Below are 26620 nucleotides of genomic sequence, written 5' to 3' on the forward strand. Positions count from 1 at the left end.
CGAAATGTCTGCGTCTCCACAGGCTTTACTGTGAAACTGATTAATAAATGTCAGAAGATGACAAGAGAGCCTCATTTTAGAAAATATAAACTAAGTGGCGAAAATCAGCTTAAAATGTTACCAAATGATTCAGAGTTTATTACTTAAAACTGAACACAACATCCATACATAAATAATAGAGGCTGTCTAGAAGAAAAGTTTGTGTCAAGTGACCTACTTTCCCTTAAAATCTCCCGTTTGGTGACCTGAAGTTAAGGACAAACATTCCAACATGGGCTGTTACGAAAACAACGAGGGAAAACCGAGTACAACCTTCCTGCTTTCAATGGACGGGAAGGGAAGCTTCAAATAAAATCATGTCAGCAAGTCTACTTCTGCAAAGGCAGGAGTTTTGGAGTGCTAAAGTGTACAAATATTAGCAATGACTTTAGAGAAACATTTGCATTTCTTAAAAATTATGAGGTTATTGGGTCAAAAATTAACTCAAAGAGTCTAATGTGAGGCAGTTTGTCTTTACAGTTAATTCCTGTTTGGAATTAGGTCATAAAACAGAAAAATAAACCCCCAGAAATCTACATTTAAAAGATAAGAGTCAATGAATCGCAACGGCTCAGTCAAAGTCCAGACCTCGAAATGACGGCAAACGCTGATTAAACTAGAGCAGCGTGGCAAAGAAAAGCGAACCACACTTCTTCCTTCACAACAATAAAGTCATAAAAAATCAATAAATCATGTTTTTGCTGCAAAAGGTGATTCTACAAGCTGCTAGATGAGGGTGTGAGGGGTTTACTTCTGAACAAACAGGTATGGAACATTTCTGAATACACTGCAAAAACACCAAAGCAGCTGCGTTTCCAGAATGAACGAATAAATCAACTTTCTGTTTGGGAGGCAAAGGGGTTCAGATCAGTCCAAACTTTTTGCCAAATGAGCCAAAATTGTAGACTCAACATTAGCTGCAGGTCAAAAACCCCAACCTAAAATCAAGCAAATAAAGTAGCCAGAGTACATTTTATTGGAGGAACAAAGACAAAAGTCAACGATTTTGTGATGAATCACAAATTTGTAGAAAACTTGGAAATTTTCAAGAAAAAATTTCAAAAGAAAATGTTCAACATTAGAAATTCAGAAATTTTCAAGTTCTCTCTAGAAAATTTCTGAGATCACTCAAAATTGTTTGGCAGAAATATACAACTTTTTTTCCTCTACAGTGGCCCTAATACGCTTCAGCAGCTTTTGCATGTTTGCTGTATTAAAAGAAAGATGTCTAGGTTTCACAATTGAATACATTTTCAGCAATTTTAACAGAATTTGGGTCACTATTTCAAAACACTTGCTGTATTTTGCCAAGTTTAAGAGAGTAAAAGCTGATTTGGGTGCAGCAAAGTTTTTTCAGTAAAAGTCTCTGGATAATCTTGATTTTAATTTTTGTTGAAACTTGGTCATAAAAACACAAATACTTTGTGTTACACTTTACATTTTCCTGCGGAAGAAAATTATCTTGGCAACAATTTTTACCCCGATTACAATTTAAAAGTCTCATCTGCATCTAAACGCCAAATTTAACAGTTGGGGCCGCATAAAATCAGTCCAAGGGCCACAAATGGCCCCCAGGCCGCACTTTGGACACCCCAGATGTAGATGCTTCTTCAACACATCTGAACCAGTAGCTCAATCTCATGCCTCTGGTCCGCTGACAAGGTAATTCCAGTAAGTTGGAGCAGGAATGTGATTGGCGTCCCCTGCAGGACGTGGAGCAGTACTGCACTCTTTTAAAATAAAGCACACAAATAAAATGAACTATATTTACAGAATTTTATTTCATTATGCTGCAAACAATGACATCCAGATATATTGATACACAACTTTTTTTTTTTTACTGTGTGTGTATGTGCATTAGTGAGTGTATGCAAAGAGAGCAGTGGGACCACAGAAAGCTGGATGAAAATCCTGTGACGGAGCCCTGGATCGGGTTATCAAGGCAGAGATAGCAACAGGGCGATTCTCTGGAGGGACACACACACACACACACCTCATGAACAGGTGAGCTGACGTTTTCCTCTGTAAAACACACTTTCCTGTCGGGGGCTCGTTTGCGATCTGTTTGGTTAAAGGAAGAAAAATCGAAGTGGCGAGAAGCTTTGCCTGCCATCGGATCGGATGTGGTGGAAAGATTCTCCTGTCAAAAAATAAGAAAATACAGACACGCACACCGCAAAAACACAAAATCTTACCAAGTATTAGTAGTTTCCAGCACAAGTCTCTTAATTGACTTGAATTAAAACCAAACTAATTTGGAAGTAGCATCATATATGAGCTTGTTTTAAGTAAATATTGAAAAACTACTAGTTCCATTAGCAGATTATGTCACATTTAACAAGAGAAAAATATCTTATAAGTTAAATAATCTGCCAAAAAAACTACGGCAGGGTTGTTAGGTGACGGGCTGGGCTGGGCTGGCGTTGCTAGGTAACGGCGCCAGTGGAACTGGAACGTTTTCATAACTATTAAGGAATCATTTACTTAACACAAGCTCCTATATGTTGCTGAAAAAATTTTGCGTTTTTGCGTTGTGTGACGTTATACTAATGTGAAAAACTGCAAAGCTTCAACAGGCTTGATTATTTTCCTTCAGATTCCTTTTCCTCCATAAATGCAACAATGGACCACAAGAAAGGAGCCGTGAAATAAAAGAAAAACTAAACATAACCTAAACCCCGTCAACAGGAGGTGCCATTGGTTTTAGTGCACTCAGTTAAATCTATCTGCACCGGCACACACAGACATTTACCCTTTGACCCAATGGAAAGTCATGACAACAGTATGGAAATTTGTAAATCTAACAGTATTGAATTATTATTTATTTTTTCTTGTTTGAGTCACCATGCAAAGATATTTATTATCATTTTGAGTGTTTATGTGTCAGATATTTGCGTGACATTTATTAAGCGTACCCTACATCCAGAATAATTTACACAAAAAGGACAATAGTCATCTTAATGGGGCTGGATCAGAGTAGGGAGGAGCGAGGGGAAGGTAAAGCACATTGGTCAACTATGATTTGGAGTGCGAGAGGTGAAGGGCTGGAAGTCGGGGCGGAGGGAGCTGAGGGGCGGCGGCTAGCATGGCGCGTCGGGGATCTTTTTTTTGTTTTTCTCTTTTTTAAATCCTTGGAATTGGGGGCAGCAGGGTAGGGGGGAGAGATGGTGGCAGTCTCAGCGACACTCCCAGACTTTGACTGTCTGATCGACGCTGCCCGTAACCACGTATGGAGCAGTCTTGTGGAAATCTGCAACAAACACACACAAAAAAAGATTTAAACCTGTGTACAGGGAACCGTTTCTGGGCAGCTTCTTTGTTGTTACATTATATTTAGCTAGCGATGCACTGATAAGAAAATTTGGGCCGATAACCGATATTATATGCGTTTCTCTGTTGTCGTAACACTTTTAGGTAAAAAAAACCTGACCAGAAACAGACAATGGCATATCAGCTGCTAATATCGGCCCAGTTTTATTTACAGTGCCAATATCGATATATTAAAAAATTACTAATATCAGCCGATACCGATGTTAGAGCTGATATATCATGCATCCCTATATTTAGCATAATTTAAAAAAAAACTTTAACATTTTCCAGAATCATTGCAGGGATTAAAATAAAAACAGAAATCAAAGTAGGCAAATTCCAAAAGCTAAAGTATGGTGAAAAAAAAAATCCAATGAATTAAGAAGCTTTTGTTTGGCCACAGATTGCAGATAAAAATCAACGAGTTTCCAGAAGTAACGTACAGGTGTGGCATCTCATCTCTTGGAACAGTGAACCAATTATGCTGCTTTTCCACTCAAACAGAAACCTCCCCAACAGGTGCACCACTCTCAACTTTAAACACGCCAGGAATGCTGAATGTTTTTGAAATTTTGAAAAGCAGTTTTTATAGACATTCTCTTTAAAAAAATGGGTTCTTGAAACTTACTTGAAACACCTTGCGTTACACCAAACTTTCTCCAAATGCACCAATTTATCAGCTAACTGAATTATCTGTGACGATTTATTTGATTCTGGGAGATTGTGATCGGCCGATACTTACATGTGAAGCTGATATTATCTACCTCAGCAAAGATTTAAAAATCAGCCACAGTCCTCTTCTGCAGTCCTGTGAGAGGTTGGACTAACAGACCGGCCCACCAGGTCATATCTGAACTCTTTCAGCTAACAAGTCACCTCACTGATGCCAACTCAGAAACTTTCTTGCTGTATTTAGCGACATTTCAGACAAAATAAAAAAGGTACCAGTCAAAATCAGAAGGCTTTTTAAAGACAGAAAACTGAAATTGGTGCATTCCTACTCAGCAGATTATTTTATGTTTCTACCGGTGTTTTGACAATTTTATATATGATAATATCAAAACAAACACGTAAAATTAAAAAGTTACTTTCCACTTAAATCTTGAAAATGTGAGGGTGAGCTGCAAACTGCAGTGTTTATTCTTCATACACGTCTCCCTTTTTGTGCCCAGTTTTTAATTTTAGAGTTGAGCAGAGCAACATTCTCAGCTGCCTGTAACTATTTCTTATTTTTTTAGTAACTACATCACAAATATTATCTGTACTGATAAGTTAAATAAATCTCACCCAAAGAGGTAACAAAGTGTTCATGAGCAGATAAGGTCTTCATGCAACGTTTGTTCTTGTAGTCCCAGATCCGGATTGTTTTGTCGTCGGCGCAGCTCACGATGAATCGTCCTCCAGGATGAAACAGTATCCCACGCACCCAGTTGTCATGTCCCACCTGAGGACAAGAGGCTCGTTACCCAACACTCGCTCAGAAACGTCACCCAGCGTCCTCCCTGCCACTTACCAGAGTCATGAGGCAGATCCCGATGCTGACGTCCCACATTTTAATCGTTTTATCTCTGGAGCCAGAGAGCAGGAAGGGGCCAGGCTTTCCACTCTTTTTACTCTGCAAAACAGAAACACCAGGGAAGGGATGACGCATCAAAAAGGCTACTGTAGCCACAAGCAATAAATCAATTAGTCGCATGATAAATTAAAACAAACTCAATAATCTACATTGGGATGATTTATCATTTTTCTCTTTCTACCAAAAACCGGATGACAAATGTTTTCAGTCTGATGCTTTGTTTTTTTTGAAGGACAATTTTGTTTACGGAGACATTTTATTTGTTGTTTTTGTTTATTTATTTTGTATATTTAAAATATCTTCCAGTTCTAGTATTAAATGTTCATTAGAAATTTTTGCTCTTTGAGAATATGTTCTTGTATGATTATGACATCACCATTATGTTACTTGAAAATAGTCTGAAAACAGCAATATTATCATCTATCAACTTCCAGGACAATTTCTTTGTTATCATGGCAGACCCACAAGTAGATATTTCAGTTTTCTGCTCTTAGAAGATAAAATATAAAAAATGCCTACAAAACTGTAAAACTTGCCAGTCTCATTTTATCAGGATCTGGGCATTAAACTCTTTTCTGATAAACTCTGAGTTTTCCTTTTGTAATTGTTGTCCGTAGAGTCCTATTTGGACTCCAAATCTCCAAAAATCTCACCTTGCAATGCAAAGTGACATCTCCACCTATAATTTATTATTACAAAATCTGCTTTTCAACAACGTCATCTTTCACACCAGAAAGAGCAGAGGCATCAAAATATTATAAATATGATTCATTTGAGAAAACAAAATTATTTCCAGGCATGCCTTCTGGATTCTCATCCGGCATCCTTGTCGAAGGAAAAGGTGGGATTACCTCTGAGCCTGTGGCCTCCAGGATGGTGGGGTGAGCGCTGTCAGGGGCCCAGGCGATGCACTCCACCACGTGTTCGTGCTCCCGCAGCTCGGCTTTGCACTCCTTGGAGGCGACCACCCAGACGCGCACAGTCTGGTCGTTGGAGCAGCTGGCGATCAATGAGCCGTCCTGGTTTGGGCGAACCATCCTCACCCACTCCCTGTGGCCTGTGAATGTCTTCACACAGTACCTACACACACACACACACACACACACACACACACACACACACACACACACACACACACACACACACACATGCACACAGCTCGACTTACACCAGTGCACTTCTGCTGTAAATTAGTTATAAGAGTCTCTATAAAACATGTAAAATAAAATGAAATCTCACCCTGTGGCCACCTCCCACATCTTGATGGACTTATCTCTGGAGGCAGAAACTATGTGGTCACCATTTGGCATGATTGCTACGGACGACACGTTGTGATCGTGGCCTGAAAAACACAGTTTCACCTTCAGTCACTAATCTGCATTCATCTTTATTATTTTAGTTCAAAATGGAGATTCTTACAAATCACCACCCTGCTGAAAAACAGCCTGCTTCAATTTTCCATTAGGTAAATGGATCCGATGATATATTTAGTTAGATGAAACCCAAAAATATGATTCATATGCAATGTTACAGGGGTGTCCAAAGTGCGGCCCCGGGGCGATTACTGGCCCTTAGATTGATTCTGAGTGGCCCACCAACTGCAATTAAAGAATTTAACAAATTCCAGCACAAGGTCTTGATGTAAATGGAGAAGTTTCATTTGTCATAAGGATAAAAATACAGCCAACATAATTTATTACAACAACCCAAAGTATTCAGGGTTTTTTAAAAACCAGGCTTTTATGAGAAATAGGACCACGTCTGTTAAAGATGATTTGCATCCAAATAAACTTTAATTAAACTTTATTTTAATTTAAATACATTTTATTAAAATGTATGTAATAAATTTTATCTATTAAATGTATTAAACAAGTTTAATTTAACTAATTTAATAAAACAATTTATTAAATTAAATTAATTTATGGCATGATCCAAATCAAGTTTAATTCATTAAACTTGTTTAATATTTTATTAAAATATAGCAAAGATTTTCACTGAAAGTGGCTCAAGTCCTGAATAAATTTCTTCAGTTGAGACCCCAAAAACTTTGAAAACTACATGCATATCTTTTAATATAGCAAATGTGCAAAATCTTGTTTACATTTTTGGATCTACGATTACTTCTTCATTTGCTTGATATTACATTTATTTTCTTCATTTTCTACTTTTACTTGACAATTTTGACCCATGTGACAAAAACATTGGACATCTTTCCAATAGAGCTGCCATTTTCCCCTTAGTGTTGGATTATACAAAAAAAAAAAGCAAAAAAAAAAAAGCTTACACTTAATTCAGAACCCAGATGTGGCCTTTTGCATCTGCCGGCGTGTCGCTCGGAAACAGGTGTTACTAAATCTGTAAATGTTCTCACCGTGCATTGTCCGGATGCACTCAAAGCCCTGAAAGTCCCAGAGTTTGATGCTCATGTCAGCCGAACACGAGGCCAGCAGCTTCCCCGTCTGGTCAAAGGAGATGTCCTGCACCGAGTCCGTGTGTCCTTTCAGGGTTCGTTCAAAGTCTCCTGCCTCGTAGTCCCACACCTGAAGGCACAAAGAAATCAGTAAGAGGCTTAAAACTAAAATCCTAAAAAGAAAAAAGAACTACAAACTGGAAGTGAACAGAGAAAACAGCCACATTAAGTAAAAAAACCATCATCTTTAACATTAATGTTGGACTTGGAAAGCTTTTTGAGTTTAAGGTAAATGTTTTACTGTCTGTAAGGACTAAACACACAGAATGATGCTTTAATTATGCCAGGTAAAATCAGTTTAAAATCTCAACTCTAATCAATTTGTTTTTGTTTCAAAATCTAGATAAAGCTGTTCTAGATAACATCACCTCTGCTTCCAAAACAAACTGATTGATACTCGATTCAGGAAGGCTGGAAAATATTGCTTTGTGCCTTTTCTACATAATTTGTGCTATTATTAAAGATAAATTGTAATTTGCTGGGACTGTCACAACATTCTGAATTGTGCAGCTGCAAAAAAAAAAAAAAAACAAGATTGTGCCATCAAGCAAAATGTGTTTTAGCAAAGAAATTCAAAGACTTACTGAGAAACCCAGAATAACACAAACACAGTTCTCCAACTTCAGATAAAAATAAATTCTAACAAATTAAACTTAAAAAGCAGCACAGGTTTAATAAGAACCATTTACAGATTAGGATCTGATCTTTGGGTCTAGAGCAAACAAGTCAAGAATAGTCACTTGTTCATATAGATGAGAAACGACAGCAGAAAAAGGAGAAGGAGGGAGGCGGCATGTTAATGCGAAGGAAGTGAGTATAAAACGGAGAGCAGGCTCAGATCTGCGCAGGATCTGCTGGATTAAATTTTTTTTTACCCCTCCAGGGTTTTTTTTGTGGGCTCTAGTGTCCCTTATATGATAGTAGGCTGACAGGAAACGGGGAAGGAGAGGGGGGAAGACATGCGGCAAATGTCGTCGGGTCCGGGAGTCGAACCCGCGACGGCCGCGTCGAGGACTCAAGGCCTCCAAATACGGGTCGCGCCAACCGCTACGCCACCACGGCACGCCTCCCGGTTCCATCTTTTAACTATTTTCATAAACATGCAGCATGTTTATTTCATCCGGTTACAGTTTAAAGTGAACATGCATGTAAAGATGGCACCAATTTATTCCCGTAAAGGTGCTAGCTTTGTTTGATTTATGCTGCAATTATGCTTCTATGCTGAAGCTGAGAAAATGATATAAACCTCAGTAAAACGTCTGTCATGTAGTCAGTATGTCACCTGTACACACCTTGATGGTGGCATCTTCAGAGGCCGTCACCATGACGGAAAACACGGGGTGGAAAATGACCCGTGTGACTGGAGCACGGTGCCCACTCAGGGCGTATCTCTCCGGGGGGCGGGGGATCCACTCCTTCGGATCTCTCTTTTGACCGACGGGTCCGCCGTACGTCATATCCTCCTTCACCTCATTCAGCTTCGACTCCAACTCCATCACCTACACCAGCAAGGAAAGCGTCTCAAAAACAGAACCAACGCTTGTTCTCATTTCATTAAACCAGGGGTGTCCAAAGGGTGGCGCGGGGGCCATTTGTGGCCATTAGAGTGATTCAAGAATGACACAAATGAAAATGTTCCTATTTTCAGTCAAGGTAAAACAATGGAAACTGTTAAATACAATACAAATTATTTATATTTTTATAACCAAGCGTTTATAATAAGTAGAACTTTGCTGTTCCTAAGTCAGCTTTTATTTTGAAAGATAGCGACTCAAATAACTTATAATTAAATACATTTGTTCAGTCGAGCCCAAAAGAAATTGAAAAGAATTTCATGAGACCGTCTTGGGAAAATAGAGTGTCTTCAGTCAGAGGTTTCTTCAAATTCGCTGTAACACAGACTGCTACAGGAGGCATTTCCTGACAACAGTCATCACAATAAGAATTTGAATGAGTTACATTTTATTTGAGAACTAGATTAAATTTCTTTTAATACAGAAAAATGTACAAAATCATTTTCAAGTGTTGTCGCTATCCTTTTTCTACAAAAAGACAACTAACTGCTTGATTTTATTTTAATCTTTCTCTTATAACTTGCCAAAATGTTTGGACACCCCTGGATTACACATAAGCGTAAAAAGATTCTCCTTACCTTCTTTTGTAATCTAATAACAGAGGTCCATTTCTTTTCCAAAAGCCCAGCATACTTCTTATCTACCTCTTCATTCTACAACCAAAGCAAACAGATTCTCACAAAGGAAGTCCCTCACATTAGGAAAAAAACATTACTCTTCAATTTGTTGCTCCTTACAATATCTAATTCTGCTTCTTTCTTGAAGGTAGAATAGGCTTCTTCGTATCCATTGGAACGAAGATAGTCAGCTATAGCCCGATTTCTAGAAAAAGAAACATTATTAGTAATCTGAAGGCCAATTTCATCCCACTTACAGTGTGTGCTCTTTACTTTGAACATGCCATAAATTAGGTGAATGTCTGCACAGAAACCGTGTCACCATTAAATCGATGCTAGCCGATGTTCCTCCTTAAAATATGGCAGACCGCGCCAAGGCAAACAGAGGGGAGCGTCTAGCAACTCAACTTTAAATGTCAGCCTGAGCAAACAGAAACGAATCACATTTTTCTGGAAAAAGATCAAATAAAAATAAAGAAAAGGTGTGCTGGGAAACAGTGCTGCTGCTGCCATGGAAACCATCGACTCGTCATGAAGGCAGAGCTGATGAGAGCCGGATGATGCAGTGAAGTTTAACACAAATACGGAGACACAAAATTATATAAATGCGGAAACAGGTTTTTTTATAAGACGGAGGGTGAATATTTCATGAGCGAATTGCTAACTGACTACAAACTTTACACCCTTGCTGCTTTAATTCAACTTGGCCCTCAAACATTAGAATACCTTTGGGATTAACTGCAATAAGTAAAAAAAAAAAAAAAAAAAAATCATTAAATATTGATTGTTTGCCGTCTGTGTTTAAACAGAGGTGCAGGTCATAACGGCGTGAAGCTCGTCGTCCCCCATCCCCCTCGCTTCTTTCCTGCCGTCATGGAGGTTATGAAATATTCACCAAGCAGCTATCAAGTGAAGCGCCTGCAGCTCACGTCTCTTCAGGCTTTTACCACTGATTTCAGATTGTTGTACAACACAATGTGTCAAACTCAAGGTCCACGGGCCAAATCCAGCCCGCCATAGATTTTTATGTGGACCTCTAGCGTTTAGACTAAACACTAAGTGTGTTTAAATATTACGTTATCAATCAAATCAATGCAGTTTTTATCTGCTTACTGCCAAATTACATCAATCAAAAAAAAAAAGTAAACACATCCCCGCATTTTCTGCTGCTAATTGGGATTTTATTGCAGATTTTTCTCAAAAATTGTCATAAACTTTCTTACTTGTACTAAACAGCTGCCTCAGCTTTAACTGATGTCAGATTAAAGTCCATGATACAGCGAGTAATAAAAAGGCGCATTTACTGTCATAAATAAGTACAAATATGTCCAAATTAGTACCACAAAGGATTTTTTTTTAATAACTAAGAGAATCACAAAATCCTGGAGGAACTGAAAAGATGTTCAATAATATTTTATTTTAAGAATTAATTAATATATTAACAGTTTGCGAACAGATTTTATCAATACATTCTGGCACAACCAGCCCTTTAAGAGCATTCATGATCTTGATTTGGCCCAAAACGAAAATGAGTTTGACACCGCTGTTGTAGAAGATTTAATTTCACATCTACAAGTGTGGACTTCTGGACCGTCTTCAAAAGGAAAACGTGCGATGCGCCGCAGTGCGACGAGCCAACCTGCAGGTGCTGCTGGTAATGAGCTGCAGCGCACATGTCTGTTCTTGCTCACACGTAATCCTACTTATAAATTGCACTCACAGTTCATCTCTTTGTCTCTGTGACAGCACCATGGCGGCTGCTGTTCGCTCCCTCGCGGGGAGGTGAGGGTGAGGTGAAGCGTTGGGTGAGGAGGAGCCCGATCCCGCCGAGGATCGCAGGTGGCAAAGGGAAAGCTGCTAGGAGGACGGCGAACCTGGAGGTGCTTCTGCTGTGCCGCTATGAGGCACCAAGAAGGTTTACGACGGTCCAAATGTCACCCGCTCAGTCAGTGGCACAACATATTCGTCACCTGAAGAAGAGAAGGAAAACGCTGATTAATATTTTTAAAAGAAATCCATTTTTATTTCAGGAAACTTTTAAATTGGTTGGACAGAAAGTTGTGAAATAAAGTATTCTTTATTTGTGGAAAAAAGTAAAACAAAAAAGAAATATTTACATTTAAGTAGAAGGATTGTTTTTTTATAAAACCGATGCTAGAAATTTAAAATCTTGAATCACAGGGAACTAAACATCTCTATTTCTGAATGCACCCATATAGATGTAAAATAAAAAGATAGGAAGTAAGCATACAGGTCTGGAAAAATTAGGAGCCCATTGCACTGAGCCCCATTAAAAACCTCCTGGTTATTCCACCAAATATTTATTTCTGAACTCTTCCTGAGTTAAAACATTAGTGTTGTTGTTTCTAAATAAATATGAACTTGTTTACTTTGCACTATTTGAAGTCTGAAAGCACTGCATCTTTTTCATTATTTTCTGCAAATAAATACTAAATTTTTGCTTGTAATTTCAGAGACATGTCAGTAGTTCATAGAATAAAAGAGAAATGTTCAGTTTACTCAAACATATACCTAAAAAGAGTGAAATCAGATTAACTGATCATTTTAATTGATGTATTACTTTTTTCCCCAGTGCTGTATCTGAAGAGAAAAGTTAAGAGTCACACGTTTGTAGTACGACGTATAATTTTTTCTAGAGAATTTACGTATTTAAGCTACATTCCAGCTTTGTTTTATAAAAAAAATTGAACTAACGCTGATCACTAAAAAAAGTCCTTCCTGTTCTTAGTAGATGCAGTCGTTTTGATTTGAACAGAAAATGAAGGGATAAAAATTATAATATGATTTTCAGCCAGCGAGTTAATTTGACAGAAGCTAACTGATGGATCTGTTTGGGAGAATCCCATCACTGACCCCCCACGATGTGAATCATGACCTCTGATTTCTGCAGTGCAGAAATACAACAAATAAAAAAATACTAAACCATTTTCCCACTTATTATGTTTCACCTCTACGTTGATGTTCACAAACAAGCGATAGTGAGACAGGTTAATGTATATTTTTGAGATATATCCTGCTCTACCACAATTAACCTTTCCATACACTTTCCTGTTTCTTACTCTGATTGCTGGAGAGACTCAGTGAAGGGAAAATCTGGCCTTTAAAATAAATTAAATTAAAAAACTCTCTGGCTTTCCAATGGTTAATTCTAGGGTTGCACGGACCGATGTATCGGCCAGCTGATTTATTGGTGCCGATTTCCTTAATTTTGGGAGATCAGTGACTGGACGATTTTTACATGTGAAGCCGATCTTATCTATTTCGGCCAACATCTAAAAATCCTCTACTGCTCTGCAGTGAGAGGTTTGACTGGCAGACTGGCCCACCAGGTCAGGTCTGCACTTTTACAGTCAACAATAGTCACCCCCCTGTTGCCAGTTCAGCAACTTTCTTGCTATACTGAGCAACATTTCAGACAAAAACAATTGGTATTGACCAAAATTGGAGTCGGCAGGTTAGGTTTTTTAAAAAGATTAGTAATCGGAGATCGGCCAGAAAACTGCAATCAGTGAATCCCAGCTAATTCACAACTAATGACCACTTCTGGCCAGACTAATACTTTTTACCAAACAGCTAAGGTGCAAGTCATAAATGTCTGAGTTACAAAAGAAACTGGATAAATGAAAACCTCTGCTGATCTTCCTTGTATAACTTTTTGGTTTTATTTAAATTCTCCACCAAAACAAAAAGAGTCTGAAATAATATTTCATCCCAAGTTTAAATATTTAAATCCTGATTTTAGTTTTAGTCTGAACAAGACAAAGTAAAAACACCATTCAGCGGCTGGAAACTTATGATAGTGTTCATTCTTGAACTCCAGTGAAGGTTGTTGCTGTAAAGCACTAAGCTGCTTAGCAGCTACACCAGACAACACAAAGTGTGTGTGTGTTTGTGTGTGTGTGAGTGACAGACCACTAGTCCTCCATACAGCTGACAGTGCAACGTAAAGGAGAAATGGGACGGCAGCTAACAGGATCACCAAACAGAGAGCCAGGACTTTAACTAGACACTGTCTGGGATCAGGTGATGTTATCGCCATGTTTGCTGCAAAATATATAAATCGAAAAGCTTTATAGCTACAAAAATTGGCTTATTATTTTGACTTCAGCTTCCCTCCATGCCCAGATGTGATACATACTTTATGAGCTCACACAGAGTGGTAGGCACATTGTGATAAGCCTATCGCAATAAATCAATTAATCCCAAAATAAATTAAAACAAGCTCAATAATTTCCATTTGAAAGATTTATCGTTTCTCTTTCTACCAAAAACTAGGAGATAAAAGTCTTCAGTCTAGTGCTTTGGTCTCAACTACAACTTTTTTTTGAAGAAGAATTTTGTTTGCAGAGACTAAATAATTCATTTTATTTGTCGGTTTATTTCTTTAAAAAAAAAGTAATCGTCTTCCAGTTCGTTTGTTAAATGTTCTTTAAAATATAAAGTTTATTGATCTTTGAGAATTTGTTCTTGCATTATTATGCTATTATGACTATCACTTGGACATGGTCTCAAAACACAATATTATCGTTTATCGCAATAACTTCTGGGACAATTCATCGTCCAGCAAAATGTGTTATTGTGATGAAGCAAGACAAAGAATAAAGTCAAGAATATACGACTCATTCATAATTGAAAATCATATTATCCAGCAACAATATAGCTATTACACAATTTCCTGATGTCATGCAAACCTAATGGACACTAATGGATGCTTTCCAGTATGGTTTTGATTCTCTCTCCATATTGCTTCATGAAAAATTAGTCATTAATAAGATTTTAATTAAAACTTACACATCTAAAAGAAAATTATTCAAGCCACTGTTGTGAGCTCTCTTTATAAACCAGCAAACATATGAATTACTGAAGTGAGAACAGAGCAGGGATTTCAGCTTGGAGAGGCCACGTTCCAAACTACTGCATAAACATAACGGTCGGCGGCTTCGGCACCTGCTGAAGATACCTGGACCTGCTACTGTCACCCAAACACTTTTAGAAATGAGTGATACTTCGAATCTGGGCCTTTGTTCCAGTTTTTCAAATGGCATCAAAGTGTTGCAAAACTTCTTACTCTCACACTAACAGATTAATGTATCGTCAGCTAGACTTGGTGCTCAAGAAAGAGAACAAGAGTCATGAATATAGAGGAAAAAAATGGTGCAAAGTCCAATCTATGTAACAGTTTATCAAAAGAAGGGAGGGCAAGACATGTAATTGTCTAAAGTAGAGCCCAATTCTGACACTGAACGTGACAGAAAACAGCAGCACCTAAACTCCAGCAATGCCTTCATGTGACATTTGTTTCAAAATAAATATTTTCTTTTGAATCTTCACTACATATATAAAAAAACTAGACTGTTCTGTTGCTAGAATATCAGCTATTTACTTAATGAGAGAAAATCAAGTTAAAACAACATGTTAATTAAAAACTCAATATCTGAAATAAAACGGTCAAGATCTCACAAATTCTTTGTTACAACTGGAGGGGTGTTGCAAAAATAATGGTGCATTATAAACAAAACATTTGTAGAACTTGTTTAATGGAATAATTATTTACAAGAAATCCAGATTGCCCTTGTAAGTAAAACAAAAAAGTATTTTTTGTCTTTTCAATCCACAGAGGATTTATTTTAAAATGACATTGGAGGTGTGTCCTAACTAGACACTCCATGAAGAGTTTAATTTCTTGAACGAACAAAAAGATTGACTGTTAATTTTATTTAATTAGTTAATTTTTTGACTAATTCAACTTACAACCAATCTTTTCATTTATATACATACACACACATATGTATAAATATACAAACACACACACACATATATATATATATATCCTGTGTTTCTGCAGACTAGTCCAATAATTTAGCTCTTTTCTGATCAGAAGTATATAAATATACACTACCATGTTCTCTTTGTTTAAAATATTAAATAAAAACAAGTGTGCAGGTGAACAAAGCCACCATTAGGTAGCAGTTTTAGACTGTGACATTACATGAACTTTATTTTTTAATTGCATTGAAACACACAGTAGTGCTGCTTACTAGCATCTCCATGTGGAGCATTGTGTTTACTTCATTTTGAACAAACTACAACTCCCAACTATTTAACCAGTGAACATGTTAAAGAAAAAGAAACTAAATTTAAAAGAAATGTAACATCTTACAGTTTTCTGCTTTGTTTAAATCTGCGACCAAAACCTCAAACAGATTAGGTAGACAATGAGAACAGCTCATACTTGATCTATGTAAGGTTAAAATAAAGTGAAAGGCTGATTGTTATCTATGATAGTTTATGACTCTTTTAATGCATCATCCTGCAGTTTTGAGTCACGTTTGAGTCGAGCTGTTCAGTTTGACTTCTAAGCTAAACGAGTCTCTGAGAGGTCAAGTTAAACCAGAAGAAGGTGTTTGCTTACAAACCAGAAAAGCTCACAATATTACATACCATTATCTAATAACGTTTGACAAATTTAACTTTAAACACTAGAGAAGAGACACTTTAAAAATAAGTGTTTTGCAAACAAAAATTAAAAGCCAGCTAAAATCTCATTTGTTTTACTGAATTAATGAGCATTCATTGGGTTATCTACAGGAAATGCATTCGCATTTCTTTACTGGATAAACATTAAACCACTGACACATTTTCAGTCGGAGCAACAGATAGTCAAATTAATACCTACAGCATAAACACAAATGGTTTAGCATTCATTTTATCTTCTGCATCCCCTTTTTAAACGCTTCCTGGTCATTTTGCCATCATTATGAATCTTTAGCTTTATCCTGTTAATCTTTTATTCAAATTCTTATTAAATAGCTAATAAGAGGATGAAAACTGGAAGGAAGGGAGAGGCGATGGTTTTGTCTTCTCCTCCTGGCTCTGATTGGTTGTTTCTGACCAGGGAGGATACAGAGGAGCTCAAACTTTTTCCACAAATTCTCCATCTAATATTATACTATCACAACATAGTGATTTTTAACAAATATGTAAAAAATTAAATGAATAAAACTTCAAATTTAAGGCCATCAAATGTCATAAACTCCTATTTGATTAGGAGAAATAGTGTGAATCAAAGGATAAGATTATAATGTAAAATTAAAATAAATTTTAAAACAAGTACTTTTCTGATTACTTCATTAATTGGGTAAGTAATAAAGAAGTTTATATGGAAGAATGCAGGGATAAAATGGTAACCAAGGCACAAAATGGGAATAAATGTTTTCGAAAGGTTGCACTGATCTGGAGCTGAGGACTAAGCAAGAAATTAGTTTTCCGTTACTATGCATGTGCCACAGCAGACCAAATACTTTAAAGATAAAAAAATTTAAATAATATAACTAGATAAATAACCTAACCTGATGATAATGCTAATCCTCCATCTTATTTCAGGAAAAATAACTAGAATCGTCATTTCAAAGAAACAATAGTAATAAATAAGATTAATTTTCTGTTTTATAGGCCAACAAATGAAACAAAATTAGGGGGGAAAAAGGTAATGAAATTGTATATTCTTATAAATCTACTGTGGTAACTTATCTGACATTTAGAGCAGAGTTTATTAAAACCATTAGCTTCTTTGTATACAAAATATTTAATGGCCAAAATACCTCATGCATATATCATACACATTTACAAGGATAATGGAAGTAGTCAATACTTTTATGAAAATCTGACACGTTGCTTCCATAGTCAACACGCATAACCCACCACAAACCATGCATTGCAACAGGAGGTAATAATTCACATGCATACATTTATTTTCACTGATTAAAACCAGTTAAACGTAGCTTAACTGTTTCTCGCTATTTAAGAGGAACTTCACGCAAATTTAAAATCCCAGAACCTTATTTAGTTGTGTCTATTTAGTAACAGATTTTCAAAAAAATGTTTTTTTCTGAGCTTCTAGAGGCGCAAGGGGAACGTTGCAGCAGAGGCTCATCAGCAACGCCCTTTCCAGCTAAGGTTAGCTTAGCACACTAAACACCAAGCTCAGCTGTCAAGTGTGAGCAAGAGATTTATACAGCCGCGGTCAACAACACGGACAGGGCATCTACTCTCCAGGACCAATGGCTCATCAACATAGCACTGCTTAATAAAAACACAATCATCGGTGAATATAAGTAAATTAGGTATGAATAACACTGTCTGTATATTACATTAAATACTCAGTCAAGGACAAATATGAGTTGAGCGGAACACAGTCATTAAGGCTAACAACAGAAATAAAGTTAACTCTGACATTTTAAGTGTTAGTAACAAACCTAATTGGCTCATACACTCAGAATTTCCAAAAAAGGCGTAGCTAACGTTAGCCACCTAGGCTCCAAAACAACTGTTTTGATGCAAATCACGCATTAATGAAGAAGACCACGTTTGGTTCTGAAATAACAAAAGCTCTTTGTATAGGCAAGTTAAGCCGTAAAATACCCATAGTCTTTAAGTAGCTGCCTTAAACAATGATAACTTTGACTCTTCACTTAGCTTAGCTTAGCTTAGCTTTCGGCCTCTCCGCCATTTTGAGATGGGAACGGGAAAGCGCAGACACTGCAGGCGATCCCTTGTCAAAATAACAAGTCTAACTAAGTGCCAAAACAAACGAATAAACGCGTCTACGAACTTCTAACTCACCATTTTACACATGAAGAACTTCATATTTCCCTTAGCAGGCCTGTGCATGTGCTGGGGCGTTGCGTGGTTTCACTGCGGTATCGTGACTTTTCACATCAGCCGGCACGGACGGTCAGATTTTCTCAGCTCTCTCCCACCGCAGTCGCCCGGCCCCGGCTAACGGTCGCGATTGGACCCCGGCAGCGCGCACGTTGAAGTGGGCGGCGGCGCGTAACGGGCACACCTCACGCTCACGGTTTTGAATACGTCAACAGTTTATATGGCTGTTTTTCTTTAGAATATTGTTTTCATTGAGGAACATAAAAAAATTTTAAAAAAAGTGCTTCATCAAAACTTTCAAAAAACAAATGAAATAAAATTTAGGGAAAAAAAACAACAAAACAACTAATTGAAAAGTCTAGTGGGGGGATTATATTAGATTGTTTTTTAACTATGCAATTTTAGTAATTTTATTGTAATACTATTCATACATGACATGATGGGGGGAGAAATACATTTTTGTAAAGATTTTTAGACAACTTTGCACGTTAAGTAGAAATTTATATGAATCAGACAATTATAAAAGTTTGCCAAATATAAACTTTATTTTTATGAGTGTGTTTTCTATTTGATTTCTTATCTACTGCGGCGGACTGGCGACCTGTCCAGGGTGTACCCCGCCTCTCGCCCGGAACGTAGCTGGAGATAGGCACCAGCAACCCTCCCGACCCCATTAGGGACAAGGGTGAACAGACAATGGATGGATGGATGGATGGATTTCTTATCTATGATGCTGACTGAAGTTATTTGTTTTTATTTAAACTGATAAAATATAATACATTACACACAAAAAATCCAAGTAGTATGTATGAAATGGGAATAAAATAAGCATTTTGTGCTTTTTCCTAAATAAATAAATTAATGTTAAATATCTAAATGATAAAACTAGCAATTAAGTAGTAAATATATTAATATTGCATTTGTTTTTTATAGTGAGGACTTACTGTACATAATTTAACAATGGGGTCATTCATAGAAAAAAACAAAAACATCCTGATGTTTTGTATTTTTTATTCCAATTTTTAAAAGAGCATATTTTATGTTAAAAGGACATTAATTGATAACTGTGAACCAATTAGCTTTAAGTGTCATTATCCTGTGTTTATACTTATTTGCATATTTTAGTGGGAATAAAACTGGTTAACTGGATAATAGGAGCTACTGACCCAGTAGCCTTCATGCCGTTATATCATCAGCCTTCAGCAGTCTTCAGTTTTCTGCTGCCTCTGTATCAGACTTATTCTTCTTTTTTCTCACCCAAATTAGCTTACCAAGTGTCTAAAACCTATTCCACAGTAACACTGGACAGAAATGTATAGTGGTGATATCTGGGCTTAAGGTGAACAACCGCAGCTATGATAAGATACTGTAGGGTTATTAGATAACAGCTGTAATAACGAGTTACTTAAACATATCTTAAAGTTAAAGTATATGCGCTCAAGTTGTTGGTTTTGTAAATGATTCAGAAATTTGTTTTTAAATTTCCTTAAAGAAAGAAGGAAAACATTGCATGTTTTAAAGCAAATTATTAATATGGCTTTTAATTTATAATAATAAAAACATTTAGCCAGAAACTCCCAGGCTATGTACCTGTTCATGTAAAGACATTATCTCCATTCAGAGTGCAGACTTACAAAACAACTTTCCTGAAAATATCTGGAGAAAATAGAAAATAAATCCGAAACTCAAACAGAAAACGGTGGTGGTGTACAAAAGTTTTCAATGACCTGAATGAAACTGTGAGAGTGAAAAAAAGGGACTTCATAAGGACTGATAACACGTAAAAAGTTACCACGTTTTGCTGCTGCAACCAAATTGATGTTATTTAGAGAAATTATCAAGATTAAAAAATATTAATAATGATGAGAAATTCAATCGGTCACCATGACAACCAGATGAACACATGATTCCTTACTGGCAGTGAAGCTAGCACTGATTAAATGTTAGTGGGTTACTGGTGCATTAAAAACGTTAATATTGAGGTTATGATCTCACGTACAGAGCAGTATGGATTGAAAATAGGGAAGTGACCGTGGAACGAGTGTGTAACCTAGTGGAGACATTAGGGATTGCAAGGTCATAATACAGAAACTGAAAATACAAGACCTGTCATGGACTTTGAGCGCTCCTAAATACTTTATGGCTCAGGTTGAAACGTTTTGATTTAATATAGTTCATTAGTTTGTGTAGACTTTAGTTCTGTTTCAGTTTGCTTTATGGGCCGGTGACCAGAATTGATCTAAAAAAGTTCAGGTTGAAAAACCGCCAAAGGTTCATGTCATAGTTTAAGATCTTTTAAATAAGATGTCAGAGAAAATGCGACTAAATCAAACCTGGACTTAAATCTCTTTATTTGGAGTGGCATGACCCCAAACAGATCTAGAAAATGCAATACTTATTGAAAATTATCTTTTGTATTTAACCAGTTTACGTTTGACATTAAAATTTGTTTTTTGTTCTAAAACATTGAAGTGTGACAAAACCCCCAAAGAGAAACAGTCTGTAAGGGGTAGATACTTTCTTGCAGCACTGCAGATGACATCCATTATTAAAACTATACGACATTATTCTTTCAGGTTAGTCAGTTATTGTTAATCCTATTTGATTTCCTAACATTTGTATTGTGGGCAGTTTTACTTCATGCTTTCTTTTGCAGAAGTTGTTCTCCTGTTTCCTCTTTCTCTGTCACACCTGGTGTGTTTACGGAATGCCACTCACCTGTTCACTCATGCTTAGTCTTTGGTTAGCATACCAGCTGTTTGTGTTAAGGTTTGTGTATTATTCTGAATTTTATTTTTTCTTTGCTATCTTTGGATTTCCTGCTGAAAGATTCTTAAAAACATTCTAGTTGCAGCATGCAGACTGTTGCTTTATTACAGGATTGTCAAACTCCTTTTTATTTTGGGCCAAGTCAAGATAAATAATGTCATTAAAAGGTCAGCTGTGGCAGAAAGCATTGATAAAACTACCTGTTAACAAACTGTTAAAATATGGTGAGAACCTTTTGCGATTAAATATTATTAAACATCTTTTCACTTATATATAATTTGGCACAATACAGATAAAACTTCCAATTTGATTGATGAAGTAATATTTAAGCACGCAACTGTAATCCTGACGGTTCTGTTTGTAGAGTCTAAAGGGCCACATAAGAATTTCTGGCGGGCCAGATTTGGCCCGCGAGCCTTAAGTTTGACACATGGTTTATCAGATCCAGTGAAATATGTTGTACTTTTCCATTCATGTTGCTTTATTTAAAATGTAACATTATCTTTCTATAGCAAGGAAGTTTTTTGGGTTTTTTTGCAATTCAACTTATAAATTTATTTCACATCTAAAAATAAAAAGTCTTCATTATATCACTAATAACACAATCTTTAACGTTGAAGAATGTAAAACAAACATGTTTTAAAGTTTAAAGTTTCTGACTCTCCATAAATGTAAGTTTAGGCAAGTATATTTTTTGCAGCACTGTAAAAAAAGCATCTCTAATTTATGGTAAAATACCGGCAGATGTGGTTGCCAGAATTTTACCGTATTTATACAGATTTATCTTATTCATGCAGACTTACCATACAGATACAATAAAATTCTGCAGCTGCTAATTTACCGTAAACTAGAAACGTTTTTATTACAGTGAGGGATTTATTATTTATTAGGATAAACACAAATCTGACTTGTTTGAAGTGTGATTGTGCACTTTATTCCTCGAGGACACAAGATACCATTAAATACAAACTAAAAGTTTCTCGATATTATATTTAACTAAAAAAGAAAACATACATTACAAACATTCTGTTGCATTTATTTTGCAGGAATTGTAAGGCATGCAGACTGATTTTTGCACTTGTGATTTTAAAATATACATATATAAATATTTCTCATTTTGTTTTCCACTAAGTAACACACACAGATTAAAGGCTTTATCTGTCATTTTTACTGTCAGATTATTATATTAAAGACAATTTTTGAAATAGTTTTTCACTCATCTGTAGCCGTTCAGAAGCTGCTGTAGTTTCTAAAGGACTCAACTGAATCTGGGTAACCCAGTTTCTCACTGAGCCATTTCCCCAGAACAAGCAGGTGGACTGCAGTGGTTTTCCTTTCGGTCCGCAGTTCAGAGCTGCTGCTTGTTGCCGTTTTGGTTTAATAATTGATATTCCACGTCTTCTGTTTGAACTTTTCTTCTTTCGTTCAGTTCTGCTCTCAGCTCTTTTTCACTAGAAACAAAGAAAGAAACAGTACAGACAGGATCAAAGATGAAATCCTTATCTATATTAAAATTTTATAAGGACAAAATGAGCAATTTGCATCTTGATTTTTTAATCAAGATGCCCTGCCCTCATCTTTTTCACCTGGGTGGGATGAAAGTAATCCCACAAGTCAGGTCGAGCTGCTGCAGAATCACAGGATGACTTGGCAACTGCCAGAAAAACAGAACAGGTTTAAAACCAAACTGAGCTTTGCTGAGTTTTTTTGCTATCTTAAATGTGAACAAACCCTCGGAGGAGAGACAGAGGCACTGGGTTTGCCAGAGGCGACGTGGCGGATGGCTCTCTGGAGGATCACACCCTGATCCGTGAGCCTCTGCAGGTATTCTGAGCTTTCCTTTGTGCTGTCACTGCTCTCACCAAGCTGTAAGTTTGCAACAAATATAAAAGCACCTTGACAATCCAGAGCAAAATAGTTAAAAAAGGAGTTTTTAAAAGCTCACCTGATTTTTATATATAATATAAGCCTCTTTTTCGTGCTGCAGAGCTAAATGAAACTCCCCTTTGCTTTCATAAACAATGGTAAGCGCATGGTGACTGAAAAAATAACAGAAAGAAATGTAAATTACTTCAGATTAACTCGAAGAAAAACAACTAACATGACATGCATACCTGTGTGCATGCTTCAGTGATTTTGCACCGTGATATTTAGAGGTTAAAGTCAAGGCGTTCTGCAGGAACTTCAGTGAAAGCTCATTTTCCATCAGGGCATGGAGGACTAAACCCAGCATACTCTGTCAGATAAGACCCAAAAAACAACAGTAATACTTCAATTACAAAACGAGTGAGCTGCAGACAACACCGTTTGAAGAAAATAAAGGTACAACAGTTTTGTTTTTGCTTTTAATGGGACAATAAAACATTGACAATCATGAATAAGCACGATTAACATAAGTAAATGCTTTGTCTTAATTCAAGTGGACTAAGATATTTTCTACTAGAAACTAGACAAAATAATACTTCAGTGTTATTGCAGTGAACAGAGAAAATCATGTGATTTTTATACATTTATTGTTAGTTTTAGAGTATTTGTTGCTGACAAAAGCACACAGCAAACTCCTCTTGTTTGTGTTTATGATGGTAGCACTGACAAAGGGTTTGGTGAATGAGGATTGGTCAATCCCCATTAAAACAACAACTAACAATATGTTACATGAAGAGATTTTTTAAGTATGCTAAAGCAGATAAATCTGGACTTACATCCAGAAGTGCAATTTGTGGATGATCTTCTCCGATAACGAGCAGGGTGAGGTATCGAGCGCGATACAAGAGCTGAAGGGAAGTCGACAGGCGGCCTCCGGCAAAGAAATACAGCGCCAGATGAGTCTAAATCACAGGAAGGATATAAACATTTGCAAATTGTTCATAATTTAGATATAAAACCTCATAGTAGACAATAAACTGGTTGGACTGGTGAAGAGGTAAAGCAACACACATAGTCCTGTACGGTCTGTGGATGGTCTGTCCCTTGTATTCTCTCAGAAATCAAAACAGCTTTTTCCTGAAGAACGAGAGCCTGGCATGGACAAAATGACAACATTACTTCACAGGAAGACATCAAAGAGAAAACTTTAAAACCTAAACGGAGGCTGACGTGTTGAGTTAGATGAAATAAAAGCGGTACATTATGGAAGAAAATAACTTCAATTAATATTTACGTCATCATTTTCTCCTAAGGTGTATCTGAGCCGCCCAAGGAGACGCAGACACATGGAAACGTCCTCATGCAAGATCCCACAAACGCTGCTGAAAAGAGTCAGGGCTCGACCAAGCAAGTCCACACCTGCTCTGAGAAACCCTGGGAAGCAAAAAAAGAGAAGAAAACAGCAATTAATAAACCACTTCTCCTATAACCCTTCTGGAAGAGTATTCTTCTTATTTTGTGACTCAAATTAGCACATTATTATGAGAAACGACACAGAAAATGTGGGATTAACTCTCATATTCCTTAATAAAATCTGACGTAACCGTTTGGCTTCAGATGTCATCTAATTAGTAAAAAGAGTCCAATAAAAATAAAACTGTTCTGTGGAAACCTCAGAGGTTTTTTACAGAATATTACAGAACAAACAAAATCGTTAAGATAGGTCAGAGGAGGGGTGTCCAAAGTGTGGCCCAGGGGCCATTTGTGGGCCTTGAACTGATTTTGTGCGGCCCACCAATTGCTATTTTCTGAGTTCGTTTCTCCCCTCAGTGGTCAACTGAAGTACAACTGTTAATGTAACCTATTCTGTGTTACTATTTCCATTATTAGTAGCTTATTATTGTTATTTCACTATTATTATCATTAGTTTTTTCTCTATTTTTTAAATTAATTTATTGTTATATAGCACAGATTAATGAGACTTTATAGGTGTACTATGGCAAGTAGTTGGTAATTATTCTGATGCTATATGTCCAGTTGTTATTTACAATTATTATTATTATTGTTATTATTATTATTATTATTATTATCTGTAGATTTTCTTGTCTTGTTATGAGTTAGTTTGTAACCATTTTCTCAATGCAATGTAATTGTTTCCATTCATTGTTGTCTCTTTAGCCCAGTATATTGAACAGCACATAAATATTATAACATGGTTTTAATTATTGAGTCGGTAAGTAATATTCCTCATTAAACCAAATGGGATTAAATAAGTGTTCACTTCTTTGTACTCCTTTTCAAACAGAAAAGTAGAGATAAGCTAATTATTCTGATCTTGTTTATGTATACACATGTTTTCTCTGTCCTACTGATTGATTGTTTTCTTGTTTTTAAAAACCTTTTTGAAATAAATAGATAAATAAATAGATCACCCTGCTGTGCTGCCAGCTGTGCTTGCTGTACGAGTCCGGCAGCATCAGTTGACGTTGGTTTGAGATGTTTGACCACAGGAAACATGTTCACCACGTCGTCCTCGCTGAACGCTGGCTTGTGTCGACACTCAAACACGTATTCTCTCAGCTGCAGCTGAGCAGAGACGAAGGAAAGAGGTCAGCCGCTTAAATTATTCACATCACAGCTGGAGACAATTTGTCTGTCTAACCTTTTTTTGTGTGAATTAAGGAAATGTATTTATAAACAAATTGTCAAAAACACCTGAAATCACACTTATGGAGAGTAATCTCAGTCAAAATTGAGCAAACAAACAAACAAACAAATAAATCAAAAATAAGTAACCATATGATAAATAAAATCATAAATAAATGAATAAATAATATAAGTGAGGTTATTATTACAAAAGTGATTAAATAAAGAAGCCAGTTAACCATATGCTTATTATTTCTTGATTTATTTGTTTAACTTTGGCGGAAATGGCTCTCCATAATTACTATTTAGTTCTTGAATGCCTGCAGCTACAAATTACACCACTGATACACTAATTTCAAACTCTGGTTTAGAGATACTCCAATCTTTTGTTCAACAAGCAGATCGAGTAGTTAATTTTAACCTTAAAATCAAAGAACAGCTTTCATTTGGCCTGTCATGAGAACAATGGCAACTTAGGATGAAGTGTGATTCTTAACATGTAAAAAAAATCATATTTTATTCCACAAAATATATATATACAAATAAAAACAACTTATATATATATTTTAAAAAGTGATTCCTACCTGAATGCCTGTCTTGATGGACATCTCTCTCAAAAGTGAAATCTTCTGAAGGTTGTGCTTTTCTATTTCTTCTTCTATGCTTTCACTGAGTGCAGAGATTAAAAGACAGTAAAGTCCTGCTGCTAAACGTAAGCTCTGCCACACAGACACAAATGCACCTTTTAAATGTATAGTGGTAATAATCTTCCGCTTCCGTCTTGATCCTGATCCACAGATCATCAGAAGTCAGTTTTGCCCACAAACTGCTGGTCGGGACGTTCGCTCGGTCGCTCTGGGTTCGGCAGCGGCGGCTCTTGCGGCGGGACGGCAGCTCATCGCTGCAGGAATCAGGAACAGGAGCGGAGGACGAGCTCAGGAGGCAGTTTAGGAAATGACTGACAGCTGCAGAAAAAGCTGCAGGCTCCACATCCTGACAAAAAACAAACAAACCCTGAGTTAATTAACCTCAAACCAGAGGATTTTATGTTCGGTCTAAACCAGTGTTTCTC

General features: G+C 36.7%; 2 protein-coding genes across 2 annotated transcripts in view; both read right to left on the reverse strand.

The window, feature by feature from the left end:
* Positions 1-1801: 1801 nt before the first annotated feature.
* LOC114152964 (lissencephaly-1 homolog B-like) lies at positions 1802-18406 on the reverse strand. Its single transcript, XM_028031150.1, has 11 exons — positions 18229-18406; positions 11306-11555; positions 9706-9790; positions 9547-9621; positions 8687-8893; positions 7296-7464; positions 6164-6266; positions 5776-6004; positions 4862-4963; positions 4636-4792; positions 1802-3289 (listed from the first exon to the last, which is right to left on the reverse strand). Exons 2-11 carry the CDS (start codon positions 11335-11337, stop codon positions 3216-3218), a joined length of 1233 nt encoding a protein of 410 aa, XP_027886951.1. The 5' UTR covers positions 11338-11555; positions 18229-18406; the 3' UTR covers positions 1802-3215.
* Positions 18407-21688: 3282 nt separating this feature from the next.
* LOC114153274 (clustered mitochondria protein homolog) overlaps positions 21689-26620 on the reverse strand; it is a 29059-nt gene continuing 24127 nt past the window's right edge. Inside the window, exons 21-31 of the mRNA XM_028031681.1 lie at positions 26291-26541; positions 26133-26217; positions 25335-25488; positions 24197-24336; positions 23974-24054; positions 23739-23864; positions 23151-23272; positions 22982-23075; positions 22768-22902; positions 22623-22690; positions 21689-22487 (exon numbers count right to left, since the gene is read on the reverse strand). Of these exons, the coding sequence (XP_027887482.1) occupies positions 22385-22487; positions 22623-22690; positions 22768-22902; positions 22982-23075; positions 23151-23272; positions 23739-23864; positions 23974-24054; positions 24197-24336; positions 25335-25488; positions 26133-26217; positions 26291-26541 (1359 nt within the window). The 3' untranslated portion in view covers positions 21689-22384. The remainder of the gene's footprint in view (positions 22488-22622; positions 22691-22767; positions 22903-22981; positions 23076-23150; positions 23273-23738; positions 23865-23973; positions 24055-24196; positions 24337-25334; positions 25489-26132; positions 26218-26290; positions 26542-26620) is intronic.

Source organism: Xiphophorus couchianus, chromosome 11 (assembly GCF_001444195.1).
Source record: "Xiphophorus couchianus chromosome 11, X_couchianus-1.0, whole genome shotgun sequence".
Taxonomy (NCBI): domain Eukaryota; kingdom Metazoa; phylum Chordata; class Actinopteri; order Cyprinodontiformes; family Poeciliidae; genus Xiphophorus; species Xiphophorus couchianus.

Coding starts and splice junctions, on each gene's coding strand:
- LOC114152964 (XM_028031150.1), bottom strand. CDS start 11,337: ATGGTGCTGTCACAGAGACAAAGAGATGAACT. Junction 8,894..9,546: donor TTATTAGATTACAAAAGAAG/GTAAGGAGAATC, acceptor TTGCTGGTGTAG/GTGATGGAGTTGGAGTCGAA. Junction 4,964..5,775: donor TGGAGGCCACAGGCTCAGAG/GTAATCCCACCT, acceptor TCTGTTTTGCAG/AGTAAAAAGAGTGGAAAGCC.